This window comes from Mustela putorius, unplaced genomic scaffold (genome assembly GCF_011764305.1).
Source record: "Mustela putorius furo isolate JIRA1106 unplaced genomic scaffold, ASM1176430v1.1 tig00000874_pilon_pilon_pilon, whole genome shotgun sequence".
NCBI lineage: Eukaryota > Metazoa > Chordata > Mammalia > Carnivora > Mustelidae > Mustela > Mustela putorius.
The window spans coordinates 6,156,411-6,169,754 of record NW_025421505.1 but is presented as its reverse complement, the minus strand read 5'-3'; the positions used below and the strand labels follow the sequence as shown (position 1 = coordinate 6,169,754).

The 13,344-nt window shown below is 39.5% G+C and overlaps 1 protein-coding gene across 5 annotated transcripts in view; it reads left to right on the top strand.

Annotated features, from left to right (window-relative positions):
• Positions 1–13,344, top strand: part of MCM8 (minichromosome maintenance 8 homologous recombination repair factor) — a 46,589-nt gene that overhangs the window by 22,415 nt on the left and 10,830 nt on the right. For 4 of the 5 annotated variants that reach the window (XM_045086018.1, XM_004751530.3, XM_004751533.3 and 1 more), the window contains 6 exons: positions 1,774–1,804; positions 2,341–2,481; positions 5,338–5,479; positions 8,985–9,180; positions 11,940–12,159; positions 12,435–12,644. In XM_045086018.1, coding sequence (XP_044941953.1) covers positions 1,774–1,804; positions 2,341–2,481; positions 5,338–5,479; positions 8,985–9,180; positions 11,940–12,159; positions 12,435–12,644 — 940 coding nt within the window. The remainder of the gene's footprint in view (positions 1–1,773; positions 1,805–2,340; positions 2,482–5,337; positions 5,480–8,984; positions 9,181–11,939; positions 12,160–12,434; positions 12,645–13,344) is intronic. The other variant, XM_013055595.2, reaches the window with a different exon arrangement.

Below are 13,344 nucleotides of genomic sequence, written 5' to 3'. Positions count from 1 at the left end.
TTGAACTCCAGTCATTTCAGTTAGCTGTACATAAGGGGTTGTTTACTTTTAAAAAGCAAGAAAGAGATTCAGATGGAAGTCACTTATATTCAGTAAATATTCGTAATATTCTTTTATAAAAAGATGCAAATTGAGGCAACCTTTGCTTTAGTGGTTAAGAGCTTTTTTTTTCCTTTTTTTAATTTTAGTTAAATCTAAATTAAAATCCCACTTCAAGCACTTACTTCCAGTGTGGTTGGAAACATGTTACTTATTACCTCCTTCATTTTTCTCATCTTAAAATAGAAATAATTCCTGCCTCAGAAGGTTGTTCCAAGGATTACATGAGATTTTATAACATACTTAACACAGTTAACACAGCATGTTGTTACTTTAAAAGCTTTTAAACAATTTTTTGGATGATTTTGAAGAAATAGGAAAACAAGAGAGATTGAAAAACAGATGTACCTAACAGTAGTAAAGAACTGAGGTTTTGAAATGCGTTGTGTTAGAACACATAACCCCGTTGTGTTTTCCTTACTTGGGCTTAGGACACTAAGAGAATTTGACCATTTCTTTCTTTAATATGTTAGTCAGCTGAGAAAAGTATAGAGTTCCTCAGGGGGTCTTTGTCCTTAAACCCTCAGAGACTTCTCTGAATAGACAGCCATCCATACATACCCTGGGAGAAGGGGTGCTCTGACCTAGAGTAAGGGTGTGATCTGTGGAGCATGGACATTGTGGTGAGGGGGAGGAGCCACCTGGCTGAAGATCAAAACACCTCTTTGATTGGTCCCTCTTACCCATTTTGAATAAGAAAGACCTTTGCAGTGATCCTTCTGCCATACTAGAAAGATTTTCCCACAGGTTGTTTTTACCCTTTAGTTCTATATTTGGGATTTCAGCATTAAAACTAGAATTTTCATGGTTGTCCATTTGTTAATCTTGGAGGGCATGGCAAATTAGGCAGTCTGCCTGGTTTTATAAATAAAATTTTATTTGAACACAGTGCCATCCATTCATCGATGTGTAACTACTTTCGTACAAGTTAAGTAGCTGTGACCCAGACAGTAAAACTGAAAAGATATCGTTCTGGCCTTTTAAGAAAAAGTTTGTCCACCTTTACTAGATTAGCAAGTGGAGGACCATGAAAGGAGAATGGAGAAGACAGTGGAAGGTTGTTTTAGTTTAGGTTTCTTCAGAAGCAACAATTTGGGTAAGCATTTATTTGGGAGGTAATCCCCAGGAATACTGGTAAGGGAATGGGAGAGTGAGAAGGGGTGGTAATCCATGTATGGTGCCTAAAGTAGAAGACTGTGATTATGAGGTCTTTTAAAGGCTGGTGATAGATCCACAGTAGAACTTTTAAATGCTTTGCACAGGGGCACCTGCGTAGCCTAATGGTTAGGCATCTGACTCTTGATTTGGGCTCAGGTCATAATCTCAGCGTCCTGAGATTGAGCCCATGTTGGGTGTGGAACCTGCTTGAGATTTTCTCTGCCCCTCCCTTCCCCTGCTGTTGCTCACTCTTTCGAAAAAGTAAAATGCTTTACAAGTATTGTCTCCCTTACACAGCCACAATTTTTAAAGCATTCTTCCCTTTATGAATTAACCAGAATTTCGAGAAGCTGTCAGAGTAAAATGTCTTGAGTTGTTTGAGGGATTTAAATTTTATGTTTGCCTTTTCCCTTTTTTGATGCTAAATAAAAGCAAGTGAAGCAAGTTATAAAGCAGATCTTCTAATGGATTGATGAAGCATAAATAAGAATTTATAAGTCGTATTCTGTTTTTCAGCTCACTTTGCCCTGTCATTTTTGGTCATGAAGTAAGTATTTCATCTTTACCCCAAAATATATAAAGTTGGCAAAAAAGAGTTAATTTTTATAAGCCATTTATTTGTATTTCAATATGTCATTGCTCTTGATAAGCGAATGATATGAAAAGCAAACTACAGCTTCATTGTATGAACAAGCTTCTTACTAATTTGAGCTAATAGGAATGAGGTACCTTTAAAGTGACTTGGGGCACTAAGTGTTAAAGCAGAAGCTAGCAAGAATTTCCCAGTTTTGTGGAGTAGATTCATGCCTTGCAAGGTAGGTCTTTACTCACTGCCTTTTAAAGGTACTTCTTTGGTTTTATGTGCTTACTAGTTCTTGCTTTCTAATCATTTACCTTATAGAAGTTTGTATTGTAAGTTAATTTCTTTAGGGAAAAAAGTAAAGTTCAATCACGTTTTTTAAAAAATTCTCAAGTAAATGTAAATATGGAAGGAGAAGCATCCCTTTTTTGCTGTTCATCTTTGTGTCTCAGTTTTGAGGTTTTTCTCCTCCCCCCCCCCCACACCCCCCTTTCACACTTGAGCTTGTTAAAGCAGGCTTGGCATTAGCACTTTTCGGAGGAAGCCAAAAATATGCAGATGACAAAAACAGAATTCCGATTCGAGGAGATCCACATGTCCTTGTTGTTGGAGATCCAGGCTTGGGAAAGAGTCAGATGCTACAGGTAGGAAATCAGTCATCTAATATTTGATATATTCCTTATGAAATGTATGACTGATTAATAAGTGGATTTTCTCAAAGCTTCTAATATCTGTGTTCCAGAGGATAGAGTTAGTCTGGTGGTAAAAGTGAATTGGGGTTTGTGTGGGTAATGTGTCACTTCTCTCTGGCTGTCCTTTCAAATAGAGTCCGCTTTCTGTCATACAGGCTGTGTAGACATGGTGGTCTGTTGAGATGTCAGCTATTGTGAAGTGTTAACCATTTCTCTAATTCCTTTTTTTTGGTATCAGCTTTGCTAGTCTATTTTGTTGCGGCTTCACCTATGAACAGAATAGTTTCAGAAAGTAAAGAGCAGGGAAACAGGGTCATGCCTTCTTTCTTCACAAAACTACATAAACACTGTATTGAGCTTTAGGAACCGTCTGATAAAGATAAGAGATCTGTGTACATCTCCACTGCTTCTCTGTGAGTTTTAAGTAAGGCAACTTCTGTGACCAACTTCTTGTTGGTGCCCAAGAATGTTCTGCCTCTGCCAGTCAGAGCTTAGCAGTCTCCCACCAGGGCTTATGATGGCCCTAGTAGGTTCTGCTTATTGGAATTCTTGTGGTTGCCTGGGAATGACACCTGGTAAGCCAGTCATAATGTCCTTTCTGAGAATGCCCATGTGTCCCATTCCTTCTGACCAGCCCCAGTGTAGAAAAATGTGACCAGAGGGGCACCTGGGTGGCTCAGTCATTAGGCGTCTGCCTTCAGCTCGGGTCATGATCCCAGGGTCCTGGGATTGAGCCCTGCATCAGGCTCCCTGTTCTATGGGGAGCTTGCTTCTCCTTCTCCCATTCCCTCTGCTGTGTTCCCTCTCTTGCTGTGTCTCTGTCAAATAAATAAATAAAATCTTAAAAAAAAAAAAAAAAAAAAGGAAGGAAGGAAAATGTGACCAGACTAGGGATCTCTTTGTAAGTAGTCCTGTGGCTACTGAATCTTTGTTCAGGGGAACTCTGACTGCATATCAGAATCATCTTTGGAACTCTGAAAATCCTAGGGCATGCCCTAGTCCAACTAAATTAAGAACCTCTGGATTAGGGTTCTAGTATATCTGTGTGTATATAATCTTCCACAGGTGATTGCACTGGGCAGCCAGTATTGAGAACAGCTCTGACTTCACCACTGCATTTATAAGCCCACTGTCCTTCAGCTTGAGTCTTGATCCCAGGGTTCTGGGATCGAGCCCTGCATCGGGCTACCTGCTCAGTGGAGAGTCTGTTTCTTCCTCTCTCTCTGCTGCTCTGCCTGCTTGTGCTCTCTCTCACTCTCTCTGTCAAATAAATAAGATCTTTTTAAAAAAAAAAAAAATTTACTTATTTAGGGGTGGCTGGCTCAGTCACTTAAGTGTCTGTCTTTGGCTCTGGTCATGATCTCAGGGTCCAAGGATCAAACCCCGCATCAGGCTCTCTGCTCAGCAGCAAGTGTGCTGCTTTTTCTCCCTCTGCCCCTTCCCCTGCTTATGCTCTCTCTTGCTCACTCCCTCAAATACATAAGTGAGACTTAAAAAAAAAATTTTGAGAGAGGAGAGCAAACTAGTGCACCTGCTAGCACAGCAGGGACGGGCAGAGGGAAAGAGAGAATCCCAAGCAGACTCCTGTCCAAGTGCAGAGCCTGACATGTAGCTCAATCCTGCATCTTGACCCAAGCCAAAATCAAGAGTCGGAAGCCCAACCAACTGAGCCACCAAATACCCCTCTCATACTCCTTTTTAATTTAAGAAATAGTTCTTGGCAGATGATGGTTTCAAAATAGATTTAATGGTACTGAAAAAAATTTAATACCAAGGAATGACACTGGCAGTTTTTTCATGTTTTTTAAAACCTGGGATAATGCCATTTAGTTTAATTTAAAAATAGAAACTGTAATATTAATAGAAATTAAATGTTGTAGACAGTGGAGTGTGTTGTATGTAAGTGTTCTAGCCCTGCTAAACCAGAGTTTTTAAAAATTAGGTTAACATTAACAGTTACGAATTGTTTACTGCCTTTCATTGGATATGTGTGTCAGGTACCAGATTAAGTGCCTTACATACATGATCTTACTTTTACTCCTCAGGGATGTAGGTGATAAAACATAAACTGAGGCTCAGAGAGATCTGAGAGCAGCATAGTCAGTATACAGTAAAGCCAAGATTTAAACAGTCTTCCTGACTTTGGACGTCCAGGCTTTTAGTTCTTATGCTATTTAACCACTTTTCTGACCTGCCATAGCTTGTTTACTCACAAGGTCAGCATTATTGAGCTATTTTATTACCTGCTATACAAAGAAGCATTGAAACCTTTGAAATTAAAATTGGCTCTCATGTATTTTCTATTTGAACTTGAAAATGAAGCATAAAATGAAACTGTGTGTGTTCATATGACCACAGACATCAGAGGCAGGCTGCCTGGGTTTACACCTTCATAGCAGTGTGAGTTACTCTCTGCAGGCCTTGGTTTTCTGTCACAAGATGGGGATGTAATAATACCTTGCTATTAACTGTGGTAGTAAAGATTATACAGTAAAGCTGTTAGAAGAGTACTTGGCATATAACTGACATTTGTGAGCAGTCACTATTAGCTGTTTTTCCCTTTTACTTTGTCTGATTCTTTTTCTAATTTTTTTTAAGGATTTATTTATTAAAGAGCACACGGTGGGTGAGGGCCATAGGGAGACAGAGAGAGAATCCCAAGCAGATGCCATGCCCAGTGTGCAGCCCAATGCAGGGCTTGATCTCACAATCCTGAGATCAGGACCTGAACCAAAATCAAGAGTCCAATGTTCAACTGCACCACCCAGACAGCCCTGGCTGATTCTTTTAAACCTTCTGTTTCCCTAGGCAGTATGCAATGTTGCTCCCCGTGGTGTGTATGTTTGTGGTAATACCACAACCACCTCTGGCTTGACTGTAACTCTTTCAAAAGATGGTTCCTCTGGAGATTTTGCTTTGGAAGCTGGTGCCCTTGTACTTGGCGATCAAGGTAAGAGACCAAACTCTCCACTGTTGACAACATTTAATTTCCCTAATATTACAGCTTCTATTTTTAAATTGAGCCAAGGGTTTTAAAGGCATTATTCCAGATCTAAGTAATTAGTAGTTCTGGAGCTTTGGGCTATTTTTTTAAGACTTTCTCTTTCCAGTTAATTTCTTTACATTCTGTTCAAGAGGCATTTGGATAGCACTGTATCAACCAGTGAGTTGAGAATGAGTACCAGAAAAGAATAACTGGAAATACAGTTTATACTGCAGAATTGAAACTGGTACTTACTGTCATTCATTTTCAGAATCCTGCAACAGACACAATTATATATTGCTCCTTGTACTTCCCATTTCATAACAACCATCACATTTGTGATCATTTATTTAAAGCCTGTTTTAAAACTTTACATTAAGCGGGGGGATTTCGTCATCCTATTAACTGCCATATTCACATTGCCCAATACATAGGTGCATAGTCAATATTTGCTGAGTGCCTGACTATTACTTAGCCCAGCATATCATCTGGATTATGATAGTTCAAGGATAAGGTGAATGTTACCCTTTTACTCACAGACAAGACTTAAAATAAGAATTTAGAGCTATTACTTTATAATTAGAGGTTTTGCTATATTTTTAGCCCATTTCATTGGATGTTTTTCAGGATATGACTGCTAGTTTATAAGAAATCCACTTAGAGGGCTCAATAAGAATTGAGCTTTGTTACCCAAGTTTCTCTTGGTGATGCTCTAACCCTACTGAAAAGCATGTTCCCTTGCATGTGTCAGGCAGTACGCAGATTCCAGTCAAGGTCTTTCATTCCTTTGCTTGTCAATGACCTCCACATTTCTGAATCCTCTCAGCACCCACACCTGCCTGCCACTCCCCCCCCCACATTGATACTTTACCTCCTTGGTTTCCAGGACATTATACTCTTCTGGTTTTCTTCTCATTTCATTGACTGTTCCTTCTCAGTCTTGTTTTTTATCTCCCCAGCCTTAACTGGTTGGCACCTCCAGATGCCTCTTTCTTGTGCCTTTATTTTCTTAGTCTGTGTTTACCTTCTTGATCTTATCTAGTCTCATGGCTTTGCCTAGCTATTTGCTGAAAATTTCCAAATTTATATCTCTTCTTCAAACTTAACGTGTCTTAAGCTGAAATCCTAATGTTCCCCTTCAAATTGATTCTTCTTACAGGCTTTCTCATCTCAGTCAGTGATAATTCCATCCTTCTGTTTGCTCAAATCAGAAAATGTGCATTCATCCTTGATTTTTGCTCATACCCCATATCCAGTCTATCAACAAATACTGTGGGCTCTATCTTCTGTATATGTCCACTATCCAGCCTCGTCTCCATGGCTGCTGTCATCTCTTACATGAATTAGTAGTGCAATCTTATAGTGCCTGTGACCACCCTTGCCCTTCCTGTTGTTCTTAACAAGGCAGAGCTATCCCATTAAAACTCAGATCAAGCGCCTGGGTGGCTTAGTGGGTTAAAACCTCTGCCTTCGGCTCAGGTCATGATTACACGGTCCTGGGATTGAGACCCGGATCAGGCTCTCTGCTCGGCAGGGAGCCTGCTTCCCTTCCTCTCTCTCTCTCTGCCTGCCTTTCTGCCTACTTATGATCTTTGTCTGTCAAATAAATAAAATCTTAAAAAAAAAAAAAAAGATCGAGTTTATTCTTCTGCTCAGAACCTTCCAGTGGCTTCCTGTCTCACTCAGAGTGAAAGCTCAAGGCTTGACAGTGGTCCAGGGCTATTCACATTCTGGCCTTCAAATCACCTCTTTTGCCTCATCATCTGCTTCTCCCCTCTTATTCTCCCAACTACATAGCCTTCTGGCTATGCCTGGAACACAACAGCACTCCAGGGATATCACATTCCTACTTTAGGCCTTTGTATTCATGCTTTCTTTACCCCAGATGGATCTGCAAGGCCTGGTCCCTTTCTACCTTGAAGTTTTTGCTCAAATGTCCTCTCCTTACCCAGAAAACTGATCTTACATAATTATGCCTATGTCTTGCAGTTCTTAAAATAATACTATCTTTTGAATATAACTGTATCTTATCTCACCTGTTTGAATGTAAGTCTTTGAGCTTTTTTTTTTATTTTTTATAAACATATAATATATTTTTATCCCCAGGGGTACAGGTCTGTGAATCACCAGGTTTACACACTTCACAGCACTCACCAAAGCACATACCTCCCCAATATCCATAATCCTACCCCCCTTCTCCCAACCCCCCTCCCCCCAGCAACCCTCAGTTTGTTTTGTGAGATTAAGAGTCACTTATGGTTTGTCTCCCTCCCAATCCCATCTTGTTTCATTGATTCTTCTCCTACCCACTTAAGCCCCCATGTTGCATCACCACTTCCTCATATCAGGGAGATCATATGATAGTTGTCTTTCTCCGCTTGACTTATTTCGCTAAGCATGATACACTCTAATTCCATCCACGTTGTCGCAAATGGCAAGATTTCATTTCTTTTGATGCTGCATAGTATTCCATTGTGTATATATACCACATCTTCTTGATCCATTCATCTGTTGATGGACATCTAGGTTTTTTCCATAGTTTGGCTATTGTGGACATTGCTGCTATAAACATTCGGGTGCACGTGCCCCTTCGGATCACTATGTTTGTATCTTTAGGGTAAATACCCAGTAGTGCTATTGCTGGGTCGTAGGGTAGTTTTATTTTCAACATTTTGAGGAACCTCCATGTTGTTTTCCAGAGAGATTGCACCAGCTTGCATTCCCACCAACAGTGTAGGAGGGTTCCCCTTTCTCCACATCCTCGCCAGCATCTGTCATTTCCTGACTTGTTAATTTTAGCCATTCTGACTGGTGTGAGGTGATATCTCATTGTGGTTTTGATTTGTATTTCCCTGATGCCGAGTGATATGGAGCATTTTTTCATGTGTCTGTTGGCCATCTGGATGTCTTCTTTGCAGAAATGTCTGTTCATGTCCTCTGCCCATTTCTTGATTGGATTATTTGTTCTTTGGAGTATTTGAACTTTTTGAGGGTCACTCTCATATCTTCATTTTTATAGCCCTCACAACACTTGCCTATGGAAAATGCTGAATGAGAAAATACTGAATAAAAGTTAGTTAAGAGGAGTGTTTTGTTTGCTGTAAAACAGGCACAAATTCTTAAGTGTATGACAGTTCATAATTTTTTTTTAAAGATTTTATTTATTTATTTATTTATTTATTTATATGACAGAGAGAAACAGCCAGAGAGGGAACACAAGCAGTGGGAGTGGGAGAAGCAGACTTCCCACGGAACAGGGAGCCTGATGCAGGGCTGGATCTCAGGACCCTGGGATCATGATATGAACTGAAGGCAGTTACTTAATGACTGAGCCACCCAGGCACCCTTGACAGTTCATAATTTTAACTGCTGGAAACAATTCAATACTTTATTATGAAACAGTTTCCATCCTGTAAGATTTGGAGCTTGACCAAAGAAAGCTTTTGTCTGTATTATTTTACTGTGATTATAGGTATTTGTGGGATAGATGAATTTGATAAGATGGGGAATCAACATCAAGCCTTGTTAGAAGCTATGGAACAGCAAAGTATTAGTCTTGCTAAGGCTGGCATGGTTTGTAGCCTCCCTGCAAGAACATCCATCATTGCTGCTGCAAATCCAGTTGGAGGACACTACAATAAAGCCCGAACAGTTTCTGAGAATTTAAAGTAAGTCTCTTCAGGTATTTATATTTATATCTTTAATATAGTGAATCCTTATAAATCAATAAGAAAAAGATAACAGAAGACATAATCGTTCACAGAAATAGAACCTTCCAGTAAATGTACTGTTTGAGGACCACAAATTAAAACAATGAAATACCATTGATAGCTCTTAGATTGTCAGACATTTCAAATATTTATAATCATTGACAAAGGATTGGAGAAATGGGTTCTCACATATTCAAGTTAGCATACGGAAGGACAACTGGCATGTTTATCACTATTTCTCTTGAGAGAGCAAGCATGAGCAAGTGGTAGGGGGTGCAGAGGGAGGAGGAGAGAGAGCTCAAGCAGGCTCCATGCCCAGTGCAGAGCCTGACCAAGGGCTTGATTTCACAACCCTGAGATCATGACCTGAGCCAAAAATCAAGAGTTGGACACTTAACCAAATGAGCCACCTAGGTACCCCGTTTATCAGTATTTTAAATGTACATTCACTTTGTTTTAGTCAGTTCTACTTTTAGGAAAAATACTCAAAGAAATAGCCATGAAAGTGTACAGAGATATATTTACAGGTGGGGTATGATGGCATTATCACAACCCAAAATCGGAAACAACTTAAAATGCCCTTTGAAAAGGAAGTGGTTAAACTATGGCAAGGCTGTATGGTGGAAAGTAACATTTACAAAAACGGAAGTAGCTCTGTATGTGCTGATAGCTCTGTGCTTTACTGTTAAAAGAGCACATTATAGAGGCACCTGGGGGGCTCAGTCAGTTAAGCATGTCTTCAGCTCAGGTCATGCCAGGGTCCTTGGATGGAGCCCCGTGTCAGGCTCCCTGCTCAGCAGAGAGCCTGCTTCTTCCTCTTCCTCTGAGCATTCCCTGTTTGTGCATGTATGCTCTCTCTCTGTGTCTCTCAAATAAATAAAATCTTAAAAAAAAAAAAACACATTATATTCTTATAAATGGGTATGATCCCACTTCCAAAAACAACGTTTGTATATGCTTTCTCTTCTAATTTCTTCTGTGTACATTGGACAAAAAGTATAGGAAGGGGGAAATAGATTGAAATGATGCAGAAGTGACAAAAAGGACAAAAGGATACCTCATGTGAAAAACTGGAAGCTTTGACAGATGATGGATAAAGAAGATGTGGTATAGCTACATATAGTGGAGTATTATGCAGCCATCAAAAATGAAATCTTACCATTTGCAACGACATGGATAGAACTAGAGGGTATTATTGCTAAGTGAAATAAGTCAGTCAGAGAAAGACAACTATCATATGATCTCACCGATACGTGGAATTTGAGAAACAATGCAGAGGATCATAGGGGAGGAGACATAAAAATGAAGATGAAACCAGAGAGCAGACAAACCATAAGAGACTCAGGAAACAAAGTGGGGGCTGCTGGAGGGGAGGGGATTAGGGGAGGGGATGGGGTGGCATGGTGATAGACACTGGGGAGGGTACGTGTTGTGGTGAGCACTGTGTATTGTGTAAGATTGATGAATCATAGACTTGTACCCCTGAAACAAATAATACATTCTATGTTAATTTAAAAAAAGGAAAAAAGACCAAAAAAATGGAAGTTTAAATTCTAGAGGGAAAAAAGCAGATTTCCTAATGCCTAATGTTTGATGATAATACATACCTTTACTATAGAAATGATACATAGCAAAATGTACAGTTGTACTTGGAAAAGCTATACCACCCCACCAAAAAAGTCCATCTGTTGGTTTTTCTTGATAAAATGAAAAACTGCTATATTGGAAAAATCAGAAAGATCCTGTTGAACAAGGACTTGGATTCTGGTTTTTAGAGGTATCCAAACCTGCTTTAGGGCCTTGGCCAATTCTTTAATCACTCTGGATTTTAGTTTTCTTGTCTCAAATAGAAGGATTATCTATTGGTGGTATCAGGGAAGATGACAAGATGACTAGACAGAACACAGCATTTTTATTATAATGATTATAATGGCTTGGTGTTTTTTTTAAGTGAGGGGAGGAGAGAGAGAATATTAAGCAGGTTCCATGCCCATGGAGCCTGATGTGGGGCTTGATCTCACAGCCTGAAATCACGACCTGAGCTGAAATCGAGGTGGCACCCAGGTGTCCTGATTATAATGACTTCTAAGAAAAAGTGGGCTTTTTTTTCTAAGTGATCATGGATGCATTGAGAGACTCTTTTGGTGAGAGAAAAAGTACAACTAGAAAACCTCTGGTGAATGACAGACCAGGTATCTTAGAATTCAAAGTCATTGTGAAGCTCACCATTAGGTAGTAATATGGAAAACAGAGATTGTGGGATACCTGGGTGGCTCAGTCGGTTAAGCATCTGCCATCAGCTCAGGTCATCATCCTGGAGTCCTGGGATTGGGCCCCACATTGGGCTCCTTGCTCAGTGGGGAGCTTGCTTCCCCCTCTGCCTGTAGCTTGTGCTTTCTCTCTCTCAGACAGACACACAAATAAATAAATTTTTTAAAAAAACAGAGATTGAGAAGGGACCTTACCTCAACTTATGAAAAGTAGGTACATATATGGCTTGTTTACATGTTGAAGGGTGTGTGGCCTGGTGTCTCTTCAGAGTTGGTGCGTGTTATCGAGTCCAAAAGCTATTGCTTGTTTCTTCAACCTAAACTTCATTTTTTAAAAGTTCTATTGACATGGAACTTGAATAGTAAACAAGTAAACAACTTAAATAGTAAACCATTTTCTATTTGCTTTGATTCTAATCAATTTCTTCTTTTCTTTATACCTCTTAGAATGGGGAGCGCCCTACTGTCCCGATTTGATTTGGTCTTTATCCTGTTAGATACCCCAAATGAGGATCATGATCACTTACTCTCTGAACATGTGATTGCAATAAGGGCTGGAAAGCAGAGAACTGTTAGCAGTGCCACCGTAGCTCGCATAAACAGTCAGGATTCAAACACTTCTGTACTTGAAGTGGTGTCTGATAAGCCCTTATCAGAAAGATTAAAGGTAAGCTTCTGTTTCTTAATCATTCAGATTGGTTGTATTTGAATGTCAGAGTTTGGTATGTTGCTTTCATACTGAAACCTTTTATATTGCAATAGTAGGGTTCATGTAAACTTTAATTGAAATAATCTAAGCCAGCTAGACTTAGAGCTAGAACTACAGTGTTTGTCTTATTTGGAAAGTCTTTTAGAATTTTTTTATGTATCTAAACAAGTTATTTTAACAGAAAGATTTTATTTGCTATCGTTGTAATGTTGGGCCTTTTTATCATGTTTTAGGTAGTTCCTGGAGAAACAATAGATCTAATTCCCCACCAGCTATTGAGAAAGTACATTGGTTATGCTCGGCAGTATGTCTATCCAAGGCTATCCACAGAAGCTGCTCAGATTCTTCAGGATTTTTACCTTGAGCTTCGGAAACAGAGCCAGCGGTTAAATAGCTCACCCATCACCACTAGGCAGCTGGAATCTCTGATTCGTCTAACAGAGGTTTAAGTTCATGCCTTTTTTTTTTTTTTTAACTTAAAAACAAGGGGAAGAAGTGATGTGATTTCTCTCCATTTCCTGCATATAATTAACTCAATTATTCTTCAAACTAAAAGACATTAGAAATGGATGTATAAAAGTTCTTAAAAATGTTTGGTCAAGGGCGCCTGGGCAGCTCAGTCATTAAGTGTCTGCATTTGGTCCAGGTCATGATCCCGGTGTCCTGGGATCAAGCCCCGTGTCAGGCTTGCTGTTCAGCAAGAAGCCTGCTTCTCCTCTTCCCTCTCCCCCTGCTTATGTTCCCTTTCTCGCTGTCTCTCTGTCAAATAAATAAATAAAATCTTTAAAAAAAAAAAAAAGGCAACAAAACTTCCACACAACCATTTAAAAAAATGTTTGGTCATATCTCTTTCATAACCAATCAAAGTATAGCCACTTCTTTCTAGGCATGAGACTAGCACCTCCCATGCAATTTTTCTTTTTTCCCCCTTTAATTGACATTTTAGACTCTTGGAGTATGACAAGTGGTTAGGTTTATTAAGGATTCTGAGATTCTAAGTTGAATATATAGAAACATGGAATGTGTCAGTATTTGATTTGATACATGACAGGTCCATAAGGATAGTACCTATTTTTCTAACAGCAGTAACATTTATTCACAGATTCGGAATGCTAGGAAACTCTGGCAATTAAAATTAGCTGG